This window comes from Octopus bimaculoides, chromosome 6 (assembly GCF_046866305.1).
Source record: "Octopus bimaculoides isolate indiv1 chromosome 6, ASM4686630v1, whole genome shotgun sequence".
Lineage (NCBI taxonomy): Eukaryota > Metazoa > Mollusca > Cephalopoda > Octopoda > Octopodidae > Octopus > Octopus bimaculoides.
Genome location: NC_142933.1, coordinates 114,959,041 through 114,983,435, shown reverse-complemented (window position 1 = coordinate 114,983,435; position 24,395 = coordinate 114,959,041). Strand labels below are relative to the sequence as shown.

At 35.6% G+C, this 24,395-nt stretch overlaps 1 protein-coding gene across 5 annotated transcripts in view; it reads left to right on the top strand.

The window, feature by feature from the left end:
* Positions 1-24,395, top strand: part of LOC106879728 (uncharacterized) — a 44,521-nt gene that overhangs the window by 10,667 nt on the left and 9,459 nt on the right. For 4 of the 5 annotated variants that reach the window (XM_089354456.1, XM_089354458.1, XM_089354457.1 and 1 more), the window contains exons 2-9: positions 2,592-2,898; positions 5,691-5,898; positions 8,887-8,999; positions 14,640-14,842; positions 16,085-16,250; positions 18,579-18,750; positions 20,064-20,164; positions 23,933-24,074. In XM_089354456.1, coding sequence (XP_089210582.1) covers positions 2,602-2,898; positions 5,691-5,898; positions 8,887-8,999; positions 14,640-14,842; positions 16,085-16,250; positions 18,579-18,750; positions 20,064-20,164; positions 23,933-24,074 — 1,402 coding nt within the window. In that variant the 5' untranslated portion in view covers positions 2,592-2,601. Of the gene's footprint in view, positions 1-682; positions 723-2,591; positions 2,899-5,690; positions 5,899-8,886; positions 9,000-14,639; positions 14,843-16,084; positions 16,251-18,578; positions 18,751-20,063; positions 20,165-23,932; positions 24,075-24,395 lie in introns of those variants that run through there. The other variant, XM_089354460.1, reaches the window with a different exon arrangement.

The following is a 24,395-nucleotide window of genomic DNA, read 5'->3' as shown; positions in this document are numbered from 1 at the left end:
CATTGATATCATGAGCAGTTTCAGCTGCTTTGCATCCGTTTTTGAAGTTGATGAGCAAAATTGCTCAAATATCATGCTTTGACAGTTCTATTTCAGATGATTGTAACAACGGGGAAAAAAATATCAATTGATGCATTTGGGAAAGTATATGTCTGTATTAACAGGAAATTGGAAAAAACATGTTTATAAAACATTCAAATGTCTGCAAAAATCTGGTACAAATTCTTCATGGTTCAAAACGTTGCTTACTTTTCACTCAGCCTGACATAATGCAAAATATATTGCCCTATTTGAGGGCTTAGAAAAAATTATCATTTTTGTTACAAACAATTTTGGAGCAGGATGAACTTAATTTAGAAATAGAAACATTATTTTGCTAAAGCCAACTTCCTGAGTTTTCAGAACATTTGTCATATATGTTATCTCTTATTATCTTTCTGAATCTCTACAAGTTCTTTTCCACAGCACACAGGCTCTGCTTTTTTAAACTGAACACAAGTTGTTGATACATTGTACTGATTTTTAGCATCTATCATTTATTCTTTTAACCCTTTAGCATTCAAATTACTTTGTCAAATGTAATACTTATTCCTTCTCAATATTTTGAATGAATCATGCATTATCTTGTAGCATTGAGATTTTAATGATGCGACTATATTTTTACAATGACATTGTAGGGTAGGTGTGAAAAGTTGGATCTGGCCAGTTTGAAGATAAAACAGGTAGAATATTTGGGTCGGATATGGCTGGTTTAAATGCTAAAGGGTTAAATCTCTTTTATTAACATTTTTTTTTAAGAATTTCCCTTTGCAACAATGTCATTTCAGTTTCAATTTACAGTACATTACTTTGGACAAAATTCTTCTACTATAGTCGAAGGTCGACTAAAGCCTTATAAGTGGATTTTTTTTTTTAAGAAACCTGCCACATGTTAGAGCCCATCACTTTAACCACTGGATCATGCAAATGTTACTTTTGGTTATAATATCCAACAAGATTCTTTTATACTTTCTGATCAACCAATGTCCCCATATCGCCCTGCTCCATCCAGCAAAGAAAGAAAAAAGCAAGTGCTTTCTGATATTTGTTACACACATATAACAGACACTGTCTTGCCAATGATATCATATGAAATATAGTGAACCGGCAATTGGCCCCTGTTTTCCTTTGTTTGTTTGTTTTTTGTATTTCTTTTTAAATCTGTAACCAAGATTGATGTTCTTATTTTCTAAGTGATATAAAGAAAAGTTTTAAAATATGAATCCAGAATTTTTTTTTTTTTTTGTACTTATTTCATGCTGCAAGTGGATAAAGGTCTAAGGTGGTAGTAGGGTTGATGGTGGATCCTTAACACCTGATAGAGTCACAAGAATACTGTTGTGACATGTATTGTGTTTTGAGCATTCTAAACCTCTTGGAGCCTATCTCTCTCTAGATCTGAACACAGCTGATTTTTGTCACCACCACCATCACCCCATCAACATCATCATCATTATCATTATCATCAAACTCTAATTGCCGGTGGCCATTAGGGTTTGATGAGACGTGTGTAAATCTAAGAACTTTATGGACACAAAACCCTGAGTATGAATCAGCAATAACTAACATTCTCTAAATGATGTGGAAGAACTTCCCAGCCTTATCATCATCATCATCATCATCGTTTAACGTCCGCTTTCCATGCTAGCATGGGTTGGACGATTTGACTGAGGACTGGTGAAACCGGATGGCAACACCAGGCTCCAGTCTGATTTGGCAGAGTTTCTACAGCTGGATGCCCTTCCTGACGCCAACCACTCATGATCGTATTTTTTCTTGAGTTTGTTTTGAAGCATGTGGCCATGCATTGTCACGCTGGAGAATAACATCATTTCTGTTCACCAAAGTTGGCCACTTCCAATTTCATTGGTGTGGATGATTGGTGCTTGATATTGCAGATATCTAATTATATCTCAATTATATCTTGAAAGTTGTAGAAGCAGTAAGACTCATCACAGAAGAGAGTTCAGTGATCGTTAGCTTTTGATACATACTCTCTTTTACTCTTTTACTTATTTCAATCATTTGACTGCGGCCATGCTGGAGCACCGCCTTTAGTCGAGCAAATCGACCCTAGGACTTATTCTTTGTGAGCCTAGTACTTATTCTATCGGTCTCTTTTGCCATACCACTAAGTTACGGGGATGTAAATACACCAGCACCAGTCGTCAAGCGATGTTGGGGGCACAAACACAGACACACAAGCATATACACACACATACATATATATATATGATGGGCTTCTTTCAGTTTCTATCTACCAAATGCACTCACCTAGCTTTGGTCGGCCCGAGGCTATAGTAGAAGACACTTGACCAAGGTGCCACACAGTGGGACAGAACCTGGAACCATGTGGTTGGTAAGCAAGCTACTTACCACACAGCCACTCCTGCGCCTACATCTTAACTTTTTCTTTTTTATATTAATTTATTTTTATATTCATTATTCATTATTCGTTATTTATTTATTTATTAGAGAAATATTAAATATGAAGTATGCAATATGGAATATTTGATTGCAATTCCTTTAACTTGTTTGGTGTTCTATTGCAGATCAGCAAAGATGTTTCAAAATTCTTTGAGACCAAATTTATACAGCTTAACTTCAAAGATTATTTCGAAATCTGGGACTACACAACAATGTCAAAAGAATGTCTCATGGTTGTTAAATCATAGCAAATATAAAAGCCGTTCATCTATTCCCATTTCGTGTTACCCATTTAGTACAACATGCCGTCTACAGCAGACTAAAGGGGGTATTATTGAAAGTGCATATAAACCAGTATCTATACCTGACAATATGGACTTTGGTTCTTTTATACTCTCTCAATTAGAAAAATACAAAGACAGGCCACTCATTGTAAGTATGAATATATATATTTTTACCTTTTACTTGTTTCTATCTTCAGACTGCAGCGATGCTGGTGCCATGGCCTTGAAGGGTTTAGTTGAACAAATCAACTCCATTACCTATATTTTTTAAGCCTGATACTTATTCTATCTGTTTCTTTTTGCCGAACTGCTAGGTTGCAGGGACGTAAACGAATCAGGACCAGCTGTTAAATGGTGGCGGAGGACAAACACAAACACACACACTCGTATATGTATGTATGTATGGATGGATGGATGGATGGATAAATGAATGAAGCATCTAAGTAAGGGTTGGATCTCTATCCTCTTCCTCACCGCCCACACTTACATTCTGCAGTGTAAGTCGTGGGTGGAGGTTTGATGTAGCACTAGAAGGGGCTTTTCTGTTTGTTTATTATCATTGTTGTATTACTACTGCAGGCTATAGACTCTCTGTGTGTGTTGTCCTCATTGTCATCATCATCATCATTATTCTTATATAGTTTTTTTATTGCACAGTGTTGCTATCATCACTTAACTTTAAGCTAATTATGAAGTAAATGTATATAATTAAAACTGATAATTTGCATCTCAAGTCCAAGCACTGATCACCACTGATAGAAGATTTAATATCCTGCTTATAAAGTCTGTATGGAGTGAAGGTGTTGGTTGTGGTGACAACAATGGCTGATTGCAGTGATGGTGATGATGGTGGTGGTATGTAAGTAGAGGTAATGGTTGAAGGTATTGGTGGTTCGGCAGTAGTGTGTGGCTGTGGTGGTAGGAAAGTGGTCTTTTCAGCAAAATTTATGGTTGCGAATCAAAGCAGGAGTCCTTTTGTTTGTTAAGTATAACAAATAAAATGTTTCAATGTCACTCAAAAGAACTGCAACAGTAACAACATTTCATTATCACCACCGCCACTACCACCACTGCCACCACCACCATCTCTGCTGCCAGCACCACTGTCACCACCATCACCACTACCACCAGAGTGAGAGTAAGAGAGAGAGAGAGTGAGTGAGAGAGAGAGAGAGAGAGAGAGAGAGAGAGAGTGAGTGAGAAAGTGAGAAAAGAAAAAGAAAGAGTTGCCAAAGTGACGCAGAGCTACTAATAGTTTCAAGTTTTATGATACTTTAACTAGGCATATTTGCAAAATACGCCATGTATCTCCAAGCAATCTTTCAGTCTCTGTTTAAGCATTATATATATTTTAATAACAAGGATACTGGACAGTCAGAAAATAGGAAAGAAACATGAAAAAAAGGCAAAAAATTGAATGAGAAGAAAGAAACAAATTTGTCATATTTTCTGTTATTTTCTTCTATACAAGCTGTATTAATTGTGGTTTCTGAAATCAGGGAGGATGGGATCTTAGTTTTCTTGATTTCATTTCCTTCTTCTCATTCCATTTTTTTGTAAGAACCTTCTTCATCTTTTTGTTCACATTTTTTTCTTATTTTCTCACTGTCCAGCGTCCTTGTTTTTAATATATATATATATATATATTTATATATATATATATATATATATATATATATATATATATATATATATAATGCATACACAGAGCCTGAAAGATTGCTTGGAGATACACGGCATATTTTATAAATATGCCTAGGCCTAGTTAAAGTATCATAAAAGCATGAAACTATTAGTAGCATTTTTTGGACATATATTAAATTGATATTCATCTCTCACTGGATGGAGTACATTTTTTGTTGATTCTACCTATATATTGGATTTATAAATTATACATATATATATATACAGGGTGTGGTAAATAAATTGTTGTCTAAATTAAGCAAAAATGAAAATAGCACTGACATCTCATTTTAACTGATATATTTACCAAAATTACAAAAAATATCTTGAAATACTAAAGAGTAAGTTTATTCAATAACATCACCATTGGCTTCAACCATGGCCTCCTGATGACTTCCGAATCTCCGGCAATTCTTCTGGACGGTCTAATACTGTTTTTAATATTTTTACATGTATGGAAGACAACTTCTGATATGTTTTGGTTTTATTATGGCCTCATCAGTGAAGTTATAAACATTATTGCATTTGCTGAAATAGCAATGGGAGATTTGGTAGTACATTAAACAAACCACCAAATGATTACCTAGAATTTCTCTCCCAAATCAAAATAATCAGTTCTTATAGTTTTGTTCTGTTTCATAAAATTTAACCCAAATCTGCATTTTAAAATTATTTGTAAATTTAGTGAAGTGTTAATAGCAAAGTTATTTAAAGGGACACCACCCCACACACATATGTGATGGGCTTCTTTTGATTTCCATCTACCAAATCCACTCACAAGACATTGGTTGGCTCAGGGTTATAATATAAGCTACTTTCTCAAAATACCATGAAATGGGACTGAATCTAAAACCTTATGGTTGAGAACTAGACTTAACTAATTAAAAAATATAAAACAACTTCACTCAAAAGTTATATTTCTTCTATTCTGATATATTTCTCATTATCAAAGCAAGTTGACAGGAAGGGCATCCAGCCATAAGAACCATGTCCAGACTATGACATATTCAGTAAAGATGGTCATTTTCCCCTTTCTTTGTGTCCCAGATAGTGGAGGACTATGGCAAACGTTAAGACACTAACAGGTCAGTCCAACCTATTCCAGAAGCGAAAAGTGGACATACAAAAAATGATGATGATGAGGATGGTCATGGTGCTGGTGATGAAGGTGATGACGATGACGACAATGGTGATTATGATTAATTTTACATGTTGCTGTTTAACTAATCAATTTCTTTTTCTTTGCTAATTCAACAGGAAAATGGTTTGACTGGAGTTAAATATTCATATTCAGATGTAATTTCTAAGTCTTTAAAAGTAGCAAGTGCTTTTAAGAAATCTGGATATAAACCTGGAGATGTCATTGCAGTATATTCTACAAATAATCCTGAATATTTATTAGTATATATTGCAGCAGCTGCAGCTGGATTGACAACTACAACGGCGAACTCGGCCTATTCAGCAAGTATGGTCATTCTTTTATATTTCATAGTTGCACTCTTATAGGCAGCAAGTTGGCAGAGTCATTACAGCACTAGGTAGAATGCATTACAATACTCATTCCAGTTATTTGCATCCTGAATTTAAATCACACTGAGGACGTCTTTACTCTTTATCCTTTCAAGGTTGACAGACATAGTGTCAGCCTGGGGAAGTGAGGGTAGAGAGGGAAGTGCTGTCTCTCAGCAATTTTGTTAAAAGTTAGGTGAATGTTACAAAATTGTGGCAAGCTGCCAGAAACATTAGCACGCCAGGCGAAATGCTTAGCAATATTTTGTCTGTCTTTACATTCTGAGTTCAAATTCTGCCAAGTTCGACTTTGCCTTTCATCCTTCTGGGGTCGATAAATTAAGTACCAGTTGCATACTGGAGTTGATCTAATTGACTGGCCCCCTCCCTAAAAAATTTGGGCATTCTGCCTAGAAGAGAAAAGAATGTTACAAGAATAGTGCAATTGAACAGGCCTACTCTAAGTATGTGCTTGTAGGTTAAATAAGAATTATGCGGAGAGGGCTCTTGCTCTAGTGGTTAGGGTGGCCGTGATTTTGTGGTGTCTCCTTGAGCACCCCAAAGAATTCACCCTCTTTTGGGGAATTATTCATTGTTATAATTTTATTCTGTTACTGTTTTTTTACTTTTTGTATGCATTTAATGTAACCACACATTGTATTGTCCTGTACTGTACCCAATGTTTTTTCGTGAACCCTTAGCGTTTGATAAAGAAAACATTATTAGTATTATCCCCATTATTAAGGTGGAAAGCTGGCAGAATCATTAGCAAGCTGGGCGAAATGCTTAGCAGTATTTCATCCGTCTTTACATTCTGAGTTCAAATTCCGCCGAGGTCGACTTTACCTTTCATCCTTTCGGGGTTCATAAATCAAGTACCAGTTGTGTACTGGGCTCGATTTAATCGAGTGCCCCCCCTCCCCAAAAATTTTGGGCCTTGTGCCTAGATTAAAAAAGATTATTATTATTAGTAGTAGTAGCGGTGGTGGTAGTGGTGGTGGCAGCAGGAGTGGTAGTAGTAGTAGTAGTCGTAGTAGTAGTAGTGGTGGTGGTAGTAGTAGTAGCAGCAGCAGTAGTAGCAACAGTAAGGTGGTGAGCAGGCAGAATTGCTTGCATTCTAGACAAAATGCTTTGTAGCATTTCTTCCAACTTCAGGTTCTGAGGCCAAATTCCATTGCAGTTAATTTTGCCTTTCATCCTCTCAGGTTTGGTAAAATAAGCTGAGCACTGGAATCCAGTCCTCTTACATTAACCACTATATTCAGTCTTTTCTTTCCAGAATACGTGTATAAGTAGACAAGGAATAAAACCTGTGGATAAATGTTAGAGTTTTTGAATTGTTTCATGGTTCTCTGTTGGGGGCACCAGCACATATGTGTCAAATCCTGGACATGATTTTCTCTCTGTATGTGTTTTTCTTGCAAGCATTGACTTGCAATAGTTTAATGCTTTTGTTACCAACCTACTTAAAACTGGATATTGTGCTAATATAAGCCTATTTATTTTAAAGTGATCTAAATTAAGACCTCCCTTTAAAATTCCATGTTAATTTATGTCCCAAACATCTACTTAATACTCATCATCATCATCATCATTGTTTAACATCTGCTCTCCATGCTGGTATGGGTTGGGCAGTTTCACATGGAGTTGACTAGCAGGGAGCTGTCCAGACTCCAAGTGTCTGTTGTGGCAAGGTTTCTATGGCTGGATGCCCTCCCTAATACCAAAGTTATTTTACTAAATTCTTCATGATTTTCAAAATTAATTAAGACAAAGGCAGTGTATTTCGGAATAAATTTGGTAACAAATGGCTTAAGCAGAATGTTCACAGCATCAATCCTACCCATTTCAGAGAGCCTGTGAAAGCCTTCCTCAAACCAAAATTAGAATTAGTAGAAAGAAAAAGATTAATGATTGTTATTATTTGTTGGATTTGATTGAGTTTTATGGTAGAACATGGGTGCATGCATATTTTTCTGTAGCAAAGGAATGTTGGTTAAGTTGTATATTATCATAAGTCAGGAAGGAAGGACAGGCCCATGGTTCTTTGCAACGTCATTGAGACGCATGGGCAGGAGAGAAAAGGATGTGCTCACACTGGAGACCTGATTTGAATGCTTGTAGCACTCTGGTCTCTGCTAAAGATACCCAAAAGCCAGTTAATGGCGTTAAACTGGGTGACAGATTAAGTTTACCATCCAAGTAAGTGGGATTTGAACTCAGAATACAAAGGGCTGGAACAACTACCACAAAGTATCTCTGATACTCTAATGTTTCTGTCAGTCCACCACTTTGTACTGGTACTTTGACTGATTAGTTTACTTAATGAGTAAGAGATTACCATGACAGCTTTGTTACATAGAAATTGGACACTGAGACACCATGATAAACAACTAGTTTATACAATTTAAAGAGGGAACCTTGACATTATTGTCGAATGTGCTGGAGAAAGCAGCTAAATCTACCTCATTTCACATCATACATATATGTATGAACCACTTCATGGTCACTCAATTTGCTAAAAATAATAGCCAGATCTCCCTTAAATCACACAGTCTCACAATGATGGGATGGAACACCTTTGATTATAGGCCTGTTGGATTGAGGTTGACCTGAGGCTAAGCAATAATATTACCAACAATATCATATTTATACTTATAGAACTTTGTTCTTTTATTGTTTATATAGAATTATTTTTCAAGATAGTATAGTGTTAAATTCTGTATATATTGGATATTGACTGGAATGTTCAAAGACTGTAGGAAAGGTAGAGAATATAGAGTTTGAGTTGCTCAAAAGAATTTCTCTAATTTTCTACCTATTCACACCTGTTACGAGTTTCCAATTGAATGTTGTTTTATTCATATAGAATCAAATATCAATGTTTTAAAACCAAAATGTTCTGTTTACAGAAATTATTTAGAAACTTGTCTTTGTTTTGTAGAGGAGTTGAAGTTTCATTTGGAGAATTCTAAGAGCTGTGCAATAATAACTACAGAAGAGTTGGTATCAACGGTTAAGGAAGCTGTGGGTACCAGTGAAACTATTAAACTGAAGGTCCGTGTATCATTTAAGTTTAGTTGATAACATCATATCATTTTCATAATTGTAAAGAGAAAGGAATAGAATGTCAAAAGAGTATTATGAATCTGTGAGATAGACCACAGGAAATTAAATTTCTGTGGCTGATAGAAATAAAGGACTTAACATTTTTGAAAGAAGACCAATTTTTGTTATATGATGAAAAAAGATAACAACAACTGAAAAGCTGGAAGGAAAACATTGCGAACTCTTAGCAAATTGGTGCTGCCATAGATGTATTGTTAAAACATACTCCAACCCCTGGTCCTCAACTATACTGCTTCCTCTCTCTACTCACTCACAGACACTCTCCAGCTCTGGTCCACTGGCATGCTATCTCCTCTCTATTGCTACAATAATGACCTCTGTTCCTCAGAGCTGGCTGCTCTTGAACTTCCTCTACTCAGGTACTCCTGACCCATTCATCTCTTTTCCTCTCATCTCTTTGTTGTACCCACTCCCCTAGGCCCTGCACTAACCACTATACTTAGTCTTTCCTCTCTAGTCAATCTGACTGTGCAGACTGAACATTGAACAAGTATCTAATGCCATAGCTTTGGGTTGATCAATGCTTTGTGAATAGTATTTGCTAGACAGAAACTGTGTGGAAGCCTGTTGTATATAATGTGTGTATCTTTCACTAATGTATATCAGTGTAAGATAAAGACATTGTTGAGAAAACAAAAGAAATGAACAGTGCTTTACAGACAAAGTCTGTGAAGGTAATATTTGTATCAAGTTCTAAACACCATTATCATTCTTGCTTTTCGTTTAGAGAAATATAGTGAACCAGTGATTGGCTAATTGGAAATCTGTCACACATAATAACACCATGTTCACAAATTATAATATAAAAGAAAAAAACTAAAAGAAATAAATTACACTATGTAATAAAATTTTAATTGATTTTATTTTTGTCTTTGGTCAGTAAATGTTATTTCCTATTTGCTTCTATCTAGAAATCAAAGGAAACGACTACTATTCCCTTCAAACTTGACCTGGACATCAATATTTCGAAACTGACCCATTTTCCATTAGATTTCAGACAGATTCAGTGCTGAGTTACTGAAGTAGAAATATCGTTATAGCAAATATTCTGCTCAATTCCACAGATTTGCTTGTCAGTTGCTTGACCTTAACCACTTGAGCATGTCCCTTTGTGGTCGACAATATGTGCATCTCTGATCATGAGCAGGAATAGTGGTGGGAGCATCATAGCCAAGTGTTGAGAGAGATTCTTTGGGGGTTTGAATTAATGTAACAAAAGCAAAGTTTGCAGGAAATATTAGCCGTTTTTCATACTTTCTTGGAGTAAGCAAATAGAAAATAGCAGTTGTTATCCAAGGATAAAAATCATGTTACACAGTGTCATTACCTTAATAAATCAACTGACTACTGCTGACCTAAATAAGTTGGTGTTGTCACAAATGCTCACCTCTAGGAAAAGGCATTTTGAAGACTTTTTCAGATCACATCATCCTCATCATTTTTACATCAATTTTTCCATGCTTGCTTGGATTGAATGGGTCCTATCTTGCCATTTACTGCATTCCTTGTCATCTCCTTTGTAAAGTTCAACTCTTTGAGATCAGCTTTCACTGCTTCTGCCCATATGTTCCTAGGGTTTTTCTTCTATAGTTACTTTCCACTTGGAGCTTCCCGTACTTTTCTACCCATTTATGATTATCCATATACATTACATGTCCATACCAGCACAATCATATCTTTGATTCATTTTATTCATCTTATGTTCAATTTATTTCTCAGCTTATCTGCATCATATCACTTGTGCACCCTAACATTACACATCTAACAAAACATACTTGGCTTCATTTCTCTCCAGCCTTTACACACCCTCTGCATTCCTTGCCTATATGCAACATCAGTCACTGTATGCAAACAACATACAATCGACTCTTCAGTCAAAAAGAAATTTTTCATACCCTGTTCTTATATTGGTTACTATGCTTTTAGAGCAACATACCCCACAACTGGTTAGGTCATCTTAGTAATATATTATTAACTACTTCTTTGAAGTCTTGCAAGCATTGTAAACTATTTAGTTTTGTACAGGAATAGTTAACTCTGACTGTTAACTGCTCCTGTACATATCAACATAAATAATATCAGCTGTTACAATATATATTGCTGTAACTACTGTTATTGCTTCTGCTACCATAATTGATACAAGCTGCTGTTCTTTAATCCAGAACATACATTTGAAACTACAAAGTACTAGGACTAAATAATCAGAAGAAAAATATGTTAAATTGATGTGCTTCATCTTTAACATACCAAAGAAAGAGATGAATAAAATCTTGAAATGAAATCTTCCCTCCATAGATTTCTCTCTCCCTCCCTATTTCTCTCTCCCTCCCTATTTCTCTCTCCCTCCCTATTTCTCTCTCTCTCTCTCTCATTACATTTGCTTGATTTCTCATCTTTAATCTCCACTTTGCCTCACTCTGTTCTCATTATTATTTTCTCCAATATCTCCTACTCACAACTGCACCCACTGGAACTCTCTCTCTGTTCATTTTTGCAGCAGACATCAACCTAATGCATTGACCTTTGTGAGGGCCTACAAAGATCGTATATGTCAACTCTCCTATGCCAATTTATTAATTTGAAGACTATGACACTATATATATATATATATATATATATATACACACACACACATATATATATATATATATATATATATATATATATATATATATATATATATATATATATATATTTACATATATATATATATATATATATATATATATATATATATATATATATATATATATATATATATATTAATCGAAGTGTACAGTATTATATATCCATTATGGCCAATCTTACCAATCAGTTTCGCACTTAGGGGTTCAATGGAGTGTTAGGTAACAGTCCAATTATGTAACCCTGCACTCTTCAGAAGTAGCCATTATGAAATGGAATATGGCGACTGCTCTCTATTGTTAGAAGTGAACAGACACTTACATACATACATACATACATACATACATATATGTTGTGGAAGTCAACTCACAACTGAGTAAGACCATTTGTCCGTGCAAGTATTCCAAGAATCCAACAAGTTCTTGTGTGTCAATTTGCTTTGAGTGGATAAAATGTTGCACAGCACTGAATCTACTTTGTGGCACAACAGAGGTTAAGATGACCAGAAACCAACTGCATTTCAAGTATATGAGTTTACCTTCCAGATATAAGTAGAAAGATATATGTTTTCAACACATAAATACTGAACAGTATATATAAAGGATAAAATCCTTTATATATACTGTTCAGTATTTACATGTTGAAAACATTATATCTTTCCTCTTGTTCTGCAATACATTTCAACGCTTCAAAAACAAACTTATATTTATTTACATATGATGTATTCTAGAAATAAGTTCTAACAAGAGCTAAGGATCCTTCACTCCCAGTGGTTCATATGCTAGTTAACTCAAGGACAGGACCCTAACAAATGCTATTACTCTGGATCAAAGTAGACCCTGGAACAATAATGGCTAAGAAGTAGTTTCACATTCCTCAAAACACTGGGAATGGCCATACCGGAGTTCCACTACTAGATGCATGCATACGTATGTACGTACATACATACATACATACATATTGTTGTGTACAGTTTAATTAGATGCAGTTTTTTTTTCTATGTAGAATACCAAAGTATCCTATATGTACTCACAGAGAGTACATATAGGATAGATATATATACATACATATATATATATATATATATATATGATTGACCGTTGACTGAACACTATTCAATTTTTTTTCTCCGTGTTTTTCTCCTTGTCTCCGTATTCTTTCTGTTGAAGAGCGTAGCTCGAAACGTCAAAGACTTTCCGTATTCCCGAGCGTCATACTAATATATACTTTTGTTATTTACACCACCTGTCCTCGTCTGTTGTTATTTTTTGTATATTCTCCCATATATATATATATATATATATATATATATATATATATATATATATATATATATATATATATATATATACACATATACATAATATATATATATATGTGTGTGTCTAAACTGCCAGGAGTTTAGACACAACAAAAGGTAGCAGATGTTCTTTGTAGCTATTGATTCAAAAGACTGGAGTCATGTGAAATGAAGAGTTTTGTTTAAAAACATTATACATTGCCTGGTCTGGGAATTGAAACTGCACTCTTACAATTGTGTGTCTGATACTCTACCTCAATGGTTCTCAACCAGGGTCCATATGGCCCTTAGGGTTCCATATAAGATTTTATTGTTAAAATTTATGTGCAGTGAATTGGTTATGATTCTGCAGTACACAAAATATTTTAATTTTTTTAAAATACAATTCCTAATGATATTTAATCATAAAACACGGTACGATTTTTTTTATATATTCAGTAAATGGCTATGGAGGTCCTGTGAGTAAAATAGGAATCAAAGGGGTCCATAGGCAAAAAATGATTGAGAACCAATTGTTAGGGCCTAACCATTAAGCTGCACACACATGTATATCAATTTATGTCTTACGCCATATGATGACCATTTATCTTTGAGTTGTTGGAAACGACTAAGTTGTCATGTCTTGATTGATGGACAATGTCGATGTTTCTGTAGATGGAAACAATGTGTGGATAACACCTGGGTTTAATTTGTGTACGGATGACACCTGGATGAATGGAAGGTTAAGAGAGAGTGAAGGGTAGTATCATCTGCTTAAGATTGTTTGTTATTAAAAGTGACAGCAAGAAAGTTATTGACATACTGAAGGAACAGTGTGGTATATGTAATTAATCAATATAGTTAATCAATCCATAGGTAAACATAGCAGGGATCAAGTGCAACGATATTGCTTTTGTTAAATTTCTCCAGTGTAAAGGACCCCTAGGAAATGAAAGTATTTGGTAAACTTAGGTCTGTTGAAGACATACTATTGGTCATGAAGAGGTAGAAAAAATAAAGTTTTGAAAGAGATGATAGTTAGCAAGTGTTTCTGTTTTCTTTGAGATGTTAGAAAAGAGAAAGGGTAAGTTAATAAGCTGTCAGGATCAGTGAAGTAACTCATCTTTGAAATGCTCAAAGTGAAGGCAACAAGTTGGTAGTTAGCAAGGTCAGAGGTATTGCTTTTTTTCTGAATAGGATATGCTGTAGTGTCTTCAAAGAAAGAGAGAGGGAGGGAGAGAAAGGAAGAGAGTTGGGAGGGAGGGAGAGAAAGGAAGAGAGTTGGGAGGGAGGGAGAGAAAGGAAGAGAGTTGGGAGGGAGGGAGAGAGATGGAGAGAAAGAGGGTTGGAAGGGAAGGATGGAGAGATTTAAGAGTTTGGTGCAGGCAGGAGTACACAGTTTGTTACTGATGGAAGGAATGCTTTAAAACCAATCACCTTGTTGTCGTGAAGAGATCTAGTTTTTTCACATGTGGCAAGATTTGGGGTAGGAAGAAAGAATTTGGGTGAAATTTTGCTGAATGCATGCAGAGTGGTATTAGAAAACAACCTTGGTCGAAAAGTGATGGAGAAGAAAATTCTGCACAGAATTCTATTGATAGAGATCTACTGAACAACTTTGCATGACCTTTCAGTCTTATTTCATGAACCTATTCTTCTTTCAGGAAATTATTGTGTTTGGGAATTCACATGGTTGTCGTCCATTCTCAACCCTTGTAGAAGATGATGGAACTGCCTTAACAGAAGTTTACTCTGGCAATGCTAAAGAAGATGTTCTTGTATTACCTTATTCAAGTGGAACAACTGGATTACCTAAAGGGGTCATGCTAACACACCATAATATTATTTCAAACATTCTACAACTTACGTGAGTGTATTCTTTTACATGTTTCGGTAATCGGACTGTAGCCATCAGGGGGCACCACATTTAAAAGTTTAGTTGATCAGATCGATCCCAGTACTTATTTTTGCTAAGTCTAGTATTTATTCTATCAATTTATCTTTGCTAAACTGTTTGTTGTTTAAAGATTGTTTATAGATTTTCCATTTTAAACATCCAAAAGAAAACGTTATTGTCTGCTCACATAATCTCATTTGAACTAAGTTTTTCAATTATATTTCATTTGTGAAACCCCAACGTATTTGTATTCCTTGCACCTGTTTAATTATAATTGTTCTGTTTAATTATAATTGCCACTTATCTATTACCGTAGGGAAGGAACAAAATATAGTGAAAATAATTGTAGGATCAATAAGAAACATTCGTTGTTTGGTGCTTCCTGTCATTGTTTTGAAGAACAGTAAATATTTCTCATTGTTAATCAATGAATTTTAATGGTTGTATTAATGTTAACAGAAGGCATCTGAAAATGTTATTACCTTATCAGTATGGAGGGTAATCCCCCCACTTGCTAAAGATGATACTCATTCCTCACTGCAAATTCTTATTTTAAATCGATTTGAATTTCAGAGTAGTCTCTCTTACCTTTCTTAACAAGAATTATCATTAATGTTAACAAGAGACATCAGAGCTTAAGATAGAATTTTACAGTATTTTTCTGACTTTCTCTGCCTCTGAGTCTAAATCATACTGAGGTCAACTTTGACTTTCATCTTTTAGGTAACTGTTATTGTTAGACCAATTGCCATGTCGTATCTGTTCTGGCCACTTGCTTCTTTGTGCCAAACTGTATTGGATTTTCCCTGTCTCTTGCATAACATCAGTAGCATGGAGTGGGAAGATTGGTATGCAAGTTCTAGTCTTCCACAAAGAAAAAAAGTCCTTGCTCAGGCCTGCACTTTGGAGAGGAGCTACAGATCTTCAGACTGTCTATAACAAGTGACAAAGATAATTTTAATTTATAAAAAAATTCAAGCATGATTTCTACATTAGTAGGTTAAACCCACCTCCACCTCCACTACTACATCCGATTTAACTATATATCTGCATTGCTTGATGCCTTCCACATCTCTCTCTCTCTTTACAAACCATCCTCAAAACTACTTGTTTGGATTTTTTTTTCTTCTCTCTTAAATGTTATTAATGATGACACAAAAATTTCTTTTATGCTGTGTTTATAAATTGATTAAAATTTGCTCTTAATTGCAGTATTCTTGAATTTAATATATCTGATCGAATCCTTGGAATTCTTCCTTTTTACCACATCTACGGAATGGTCTGCATACTGTTTAGTATTATTACAAATGGGTGTTCAATATACACTTTACCAAAATTTGAACCAGAAACTTTCTTATCTACATTAAGCAAGAATAGGGTAAGGAAATTAGCAGAATCATTTTTAATGATTTTCATTCTAAATAATTTCATGACATTATTAAACATTTCCTAAAATTATATTCAAATGGAATAAAAATATAGGATTAAGGGAATGCCCTAATTTACTTTATTTCTAAATAGAAGTAGTGATATGGTACAGCTGTTAGGGTTCAGACAAAATAACTTGTAGTATTTATTTTGGTTTTTTGGATTCTGAGTTCAAATTCTCCTGAGATAAACTTTGCATTTCTTCCTTCTTGGATCAATAAGCAAACATAAAATACACCACTTTGAGCGTGGCCGTTGCCAGTATCACCTGACTGGCCTTCGTGCCGATGGCACGTAAAAGCACCCACTACACTCTCGGAGTGGTTGGCATTAGGAAGGGCATCCAGCTGTAGAAACTCTGCCAAATCAGATTGGAGCCTGGTGTAGCCATCTGGTTCAGTCAAATCATCTAACCCTTGCTAGCATGGAAAGTGGACATTAAACGATGAGGATGATGATGATGACAAAATGCTTTGTGGTATTTGTTCCAGCTATTAGTGATTTGAGTTCAAATCTTGATGTGGCCTACATGTGTGGTAGATTTAATCTGGTTTTCAGTTTAACATCATCATCAGGTCCTTGGGTGTCTTCTGTTTAACACCATCATCAGGTTCTTGCAATCATTCAGAGCAGGTCTCCAGTTTGAAGAGTCCTTTTTTTATTCCACCCTCCCACCAGTCTCAGTGGCCCTATAAAAGGTCATGGACACCCTGTCCCTCTTGACTCAGCTTTAAGAAAAAGTATAAATCAACTTACAGTATAAGTATGAACTAACTCACAACCCCTAAGTATTTTATATGTAGTTACACTTTGACTACATTATAACTTATAGGGTAGATGAATGAATGAAAGGGCCTCTACACAATTACTCATCTTAATAGAAGTAGCAGCTCAATCTCCCTCAAGTCATAGCTCTTGTCTTTGAAAAATAAACAAAAAGGCAAGACAAGAATGACATATTGGACAATAGAGCTGTTATGTATGTGAAGATGGACTGGTCACAGTTGGATTGCCTCTGATCATGCTTTTGCTAACTTGTCTTTACTGGTTGTGAGCCTATCTGTCCACACTAGCCAATCACAAGTTGAATGGAGTGTTCATGTGGTCCAGTGATTAAATCTAGACATCAGCACATATGTGGAATTTGAACTTAGAATGTTAAAAGCCAGAACAGATATTGCACAGCAACCCATCAAATGATCTAATAATTTTGCCAATCCACCACACTGAATTGCTCTTTCATTTGATGACTTTGAATGAATGAAAGGTAAATTTTATTTCAGTGTAATATGAACTCAGAACAGAGAGTTGAAGTGATTATTGCAAAGCATTCTATCTTGCACTCTAATGTTATTTGTCTTAAGAAACATAATTAATTTAATAGCACTGGTTCTCAAAAATTAAATATAAATATTATGTCAATAGAAAAACTCACCTTTGGTAGAGAAAAATTGCTTTAAAAAAACCCAACTATATAATAAATGTTTACTAGAGCCACAAAAGTTTTTAAAGCTGGTGTTTAGGTCTAAATTCTGTACCTCTGAACCAATGAATGTTTGATTATAGGGGTGTTAATCTGTCGAAAGTAACACTAAGATTCCTACAGATAAATGAACTGAGACATATAAATCTAACTTGCTCAAGATATAGTGAAATGCTTGCTTGGACAGTAACTCTAACTTGTCACACAGTTTAACACATTGACCTCACTTTTGGGATGATCACTGTGTAACAAACAAGCCTCTGGTGTAAGAATGACTCACTACCATTATGTGCTCCCTCCTCACTGCATCTTACTTTGTGTAGTGTCACTTTTTGTTAGAGTAATCTTCAGAATGTTACCCATGGGGTTAGGTTTCTTGTGTATTTGGCTTGCTGATGAAGAGTCTCGCCTCATGAGTAACACTTCAAGAAATTGCCTTTTTTGCTGACAGACTCACTTGCAGCTATGTCTTCTTACAGGGATAGAAATAATGATCAGCAGCAATCCATGAATTATAGTAGTTTCCACCTTTTTTCTTCAACACTTTTGAAGATCCTGCAGCAGTTTTGATTTTTCTGCCCTTTTCCCTTTAACTTACCCATAAAAAAATAATACAAAGTATGAACAAGAATCAGTAATTCAATACTTTATCTACTTTGCCATTCCAAGACTTTTGTAGTATTCTCACAATCCAATACGTTCTTCATAAAATTTTAAATTCATAAGTTTTCTGTCATAAAAATTCTGTATAAATAATGTCTCTATCAATTCATTCATTCTGTTTCTATGTTACAGATAACTTGTGCACACTTGGTTCCTCCATTAATCTTGTTTTTGGCTAAACACCCTCTAATAGAAGATTATGATCTCTCTGCAATCAGAAGAATATTTTCAGGAGCTGCTCCACTTGGTAAAGAACTTCTGTTTGAGTGTAAGGATAGACTTGGTGTTCAAGAAATGATCCAAGGTAAATGATTTATTCTAATTATTTTTTTTTTTTTGTGGCAGAAAGGATGTTAATGCAGTAGCAGTAAATTTAAGCTGTTATCCTGCTGACCATGTGGTTCTAAATTTGAGTTTTGCTCATTATAGTTTGTCTTTCTAACAAAGATCATATTTCTGCATTCTATGTCTGTCTGTCAACTAATACTGTGCAGTTAACCACTAAGAGACACAGAAAGACATATATGCTACCATGGCTTGAACTGGAATTGATTTTGAGGCACGGTTTTACAGTTGGATACTCTTCCTGTCACTAATTCTCAGAATATATTGATACAATTTATTGAAAAGCATCACACTACAATTTAATTTCCTCCCATCACCTCAAAATCACAATCACATATCGATAATATATATTTTATGATATATAAATAAAATCAGCAAAATGGGTACAGTGACTTTACCATGAGGAGTGAAAGACCCAACATTTCTGACAGAATCCTTCTTCAGGAGAGAAATTAATGAGACACAGCAGAGTTTTACTTCCTCCAAGTTAGAAAACTCTCCCCCTCCACTCCACTGCTGTTTACTTTTCCCTTAAGATGAACTCTGTCTAAAATGTTGAATTTTCCACTCACCATGGCGAGTCCACTGTACTCTTTTTGTTGAATTCTCTAAATAATGCAGACAAACAGCACTCTCTTTTGATTGTATATTTTTTATATAATTATGTCTGAAATAATGCTACAATATCTAATGTTCAAGTTATACATCTTGACTCAGTGTGTCAGTTTGGGTTTGAATTCTGTTACAGAATGCCCTTCATTACATCAACCAGAGTGGATCAGGTGCATTTTTTTCATTGCACTAGAACTATAGAGATTATCTTGCACTTGGCAAAACTAAATAGTCCTCTCAATCCTGTGTTGTTACTGTTTGATTTGTTAATAACTTCATAAAGTTTACTGAGTGCTTTTCTTGTGGCACCAGCACTTGTGAGGTTGCTGTGTAACTCACAAGGCCATATCTAAATGAGTATAGATTAAAGGATAATTAAAGAAACAGATTTGTTGTTGTGAGAGGATAGTAGTGGAGAGAAAAGAAAAACTGGTGGAAGGAGAAATAATGGAGGAGACAGAGTAGAGTCCGGAATTACTGTGAAAGAAAGGGAGAGAGTGGTAAGGTTGATAGAGGGTGTTGGGTAGGAAGCACCCAGTGCTCTTTCACATTATATATATCATATCATCATCGTCATCATTATCATTGTCATCATAATCATTTTATGTACACTTTTATGTGTAGATAATTGTCTACTCTATATTTATTGTTCTGCAATAGGCTATGGTCTGACTGAAACAAGCCCTGTTGTTCATTTGAGTGTACCACCAATTCGTCATGAAGGTTCTGTTGGAACTTTGGTACCTAATACTGCTGCAAAGGTAAATATCTCTTTCTCTTTAGAATTACAACTGCTTTAAAATATAACAAACCAAATTTATAAATGTTTTAATTATTAAACATTTCCATCTATGTAACACAGTTAAAACTTTGGTGTTGCTTGAAATGGTAATGCATCTCTTCTTTGTTCCTGACTAAAAGTAGATTTACCTTTTATTTTGGTTACCCTTTATTGATATTTGAAATGGATAACCAAAAATTTCATATTCACATTGTAATGCTTTTCTTTTTTAAAAAGAAGAAAATGCTGCAAAGACTTGCAAAAACATTTGTGAAGTTTATGGTGATTATGCTGTATGTGAATCAATTGTTTGATAGTGGTTTGCAAAATTTAACACTGGAGAGTTTAGCTTGGAAGATGACAGTCACAGTGGAAGGCCTTCAAATTTGGATGAAGATGTTTTGAAGACAAAAATTGAAGAAAACTCAAATATCACGACTAGAAAACTTGCAAGGGAGTTGGAAGTTTCTAAAAGTGTGGCTCATGAACAACTAGTGAAGTTAGGATACATTTCTCACTATCATGTATGGGTCCCTCACAAACTCTCAGAAAAGAATTGCTTGGACTGGTATTCTGTTTGTGATAGGCTTTTGAAACAGAATGAAAGCATGACTTCGTGACTGGAGATGAAAAATGGATTGTGTATGAAAACATAATGTGAAAAAGATCCTGTAGTTTGTATTAAGGATCCCCCAAAACAGCAACCCAAAGACAAATATCCATGCCAAAAAAGTTATGCTTTGTGTATGGTGGGATCATAAAGGCATTATTTATTCTCCCACAAAAGCATACCATTAATTCCAATGTGTACTGTCATCACCTGGTTGGTTTGAAAAAAAATCAAAGAATTGAGGCCAGAGATTGCCAACAAGAATAAGGTAGTGTTCCAACAAGACAATGCCCAACTACATGAACTTGGCTGGGAACTCTTACTCCACCCACCATATTCCCCTGATATTGTGCCAGCTGATTACCCCTTGTTTTTGTCTCTTCAGAGCTCATTGCAAAGAAAAATATTTTACAATTTAAATGGAGTCAAAATGCATCTAGATAACTTTTATTCTTCAAAACCAAATTTTATGCTGATAGAATATTTAAATTGCCTGATAGATGGGCAAAGATCATTAATGATAATGGAAATTATTTCACTGAATAAAATTTATTGAAAGGTCAATTATTTATATCCCTTTTTGCATATTAAAAAACGCTCAGAAATTTCTGGACAATTGATATTTAGCAGAAGTAACATAGTGATTCAAGATCTGAGAGTTTTGTGTATTGGAATGCCAACCTATATGTATCTATATATATATATAATCATCATCATTTAACATTCATCTTCCATGCATACATGGGTTGGATGGTTCACAGGAGGTGGCCAGGTAGAAAAACTACCCTATATTACTGTGTCTGTTTTGGCAGGGATTTTACAGCTGGATGCTCTTCCTAACACCAACCACTCCACAGGGTGGACACAGTGCTTTTTACATGGCACTAGCACAGGTGAGGTAGTTTTGGCATGATTTTTACAGCTGGATGCTCTTCCAAATGCGAATCACTTTACAGTGTGGACTGGATTCTTTTTACGTGACACCAGCACTGGCAGGATCCCCCAAGTAACTCGCAAGACAAAGAATTTTGAGAGGGACAGAGGCATTTGAGAAGAATTCATGTCAGAGGATGAAAGGTTAGATGATGACAAAGAGAAAGAGAGGCAGAAACAGATGTCTTGTTATAATGGACAGGGCATTGGAGGAGTATCAGATGATGAAAGGTCACAGTGTGACAGGGAAATAGGGAGGCAGAAATAGGTTGTCTTGTTATAGAGGAGGTAGGTGGTTACCCAGTGAAAGAGAGAGCGATCAAAAATAAGTGCAGAAATAGGTGTGCTGTTGTAGAGGAGGTATGTGGCTACCTAGCCAGAAGGAGAGAGAGAGTAAAAAACAGCAAAAATGTAAGAAAGAGCAGGAGAGATATAGCAAAGTGACAGGGTATACTCACAGATAACAAGGATCAGAGCATAGATGTGATGGTAGAGTAAAGAAAAGACATTATATATATGTATGCCCATCTGTATGTATGTATGTACATATGAATGGATGGACGGAGAGACGGCTAGCTACAAACGGCAACTAAGAGTTTCTTCAATGTACTATAAGCTCAATACTAAGTACCCAGCCAATCCTGGTGCCCTACGTGTTGATATAACTAGATCTTAATGAAACCTGAAACTGAGTGTTATACAAATGTCAGAACTGGCTGCCATTGTATTGTACCAAAGGTACCAACCACTCCACCTAAATTCAGGACCAGGTATTGCAATAGTCTAGGGCTCAAAGGCCCACAGCTCTTCCATGCCCTGCCACAAAAATTAAGAAATTTGCATAACGTGGAAGTAGATGTCTTTAAAAAGGAACTAGACATCCTCCTCTCCACAATACCAGATGAACCAAGTGCCTGACATGAGGAGCAAACAAGGGTGGCAGAATCAAACTCCATTATACACCAAATGTACCAACAGTTGGGACAATGGCACATACAGGAGTGGTGATGCGAAACACCCAGACTGAAGACGTCAGAAAGACCATGGTGGTGCTCCAGCATGACCACGGCTGCATGGCTGAAATGAGTAAAAGAATATATATATATATATATATATATATATATATATGTATATATATATATATATATATATATATACATATATAGATAGAGAGACAGACTGGCATACCTGGGAGAGGGAGGTGAGTTTGGCCATACAGGTATGCCTTTTATGAACATTCCTCCACTCCCTCTCCCAGCCGAGAGGTCATTGTCTTAGAGGTGCCGATGCCATGTAAAATGCACTCATGCCAGTGCCATGTAAATGCACCCAGCACACTCTGTAAAGTGGTTGGCATTAGGAAGAGCATCCAGCTGTAGAAACCATGCCAAAACAGACAATTGGAACCTCACCAGCTTTCTGGCTGGCCAGCTCTTGTCAGCATGAAAAATGGACATTAAACGATGATGATGATTATATATATATATATATATATATATATATATATATATATATATATATATATATATGTGTGTGTGTGTGTGTGTGTGGGGGAGAATTTACAAAAAAAACAAACAGACGAATACAGGTGGTGTAAACAACAAATGGATGTATTAGTTTAACGCTCGGGAATAGAGAAAGTCTTTGACGTTTTGAGCTACGCTCTTCAACTGAAAGAAACACAGAAAGATATAAGGAGAGAAACAAGGAGAAAAAAAATATAAATGTAGTGGTCAGCGATCTATCATGGCGAATGCCGGACAGGCATATATATATATATATGTATATGTTTAATGGTCATTTTCATAGCATTTTTCAATGGCCAGATAACTGAAGAGATGGCGGCGTGGGTTTCCACCCCGACATCCAAAACTCGGAGTTTTATCATGGCTGCCAAATAATTGTCACATATTACTTACAGATAAATTCCTCTATTTACATAATATCAAGGTCTCTTTCTTTTGTTGTCTTACCTTTTCTATCAATATATATATATATGTATATACGTTTTGTAGTTTAACATGGCAACCAATGGTTTCATGTGGAAGAAATCTCCACAATTGTTTAAGCAAACCACTTGGAAATGTTGGTACTTCTTTCCAAAATAGAGAGAAGGAGAGAGAGAGAGTCACACACACACACACACACACACACACAGAGTAAATTTTGTATAAATGATGTTGTTTGTCTTTGTATCTTTGGCAGATAATTGATCCTGAAACAAACGAAATCTTAGGCCCAATGCAAACTGGGGAGATATGTATCAAAGGTCCACAAGTAATGAAGGGCTATTTAAACCGACCAGAAGCTACTGCTGATATGATCAGAGATGGCTGGTTGTATTCAGGTAGGGTTTTAATAAATGTTGATAAATATTCCTATCTCCACAGCTTTTCAACCATCTCACCACCCACCCTCTCATTTTCCCCTTTCTGGCCAACCTGCACAAACCCCATCTCCTCTTTACAGATCCATAACTCCCCTCACTTATTTCTCTCGCTGTTGCTTCATCTTACGTCTTCCACCTGTGCCCACCTTTATAATGTGGGATATCACTGGATTCCTACCTACATAACCCACTTCTTGCCAACACCTGGTACTAATCCTTTTCTCCTGTGCCTCATCTAGTCCTCCCTGCTATCATGTCCACTCTGTTACTTTCTCCATC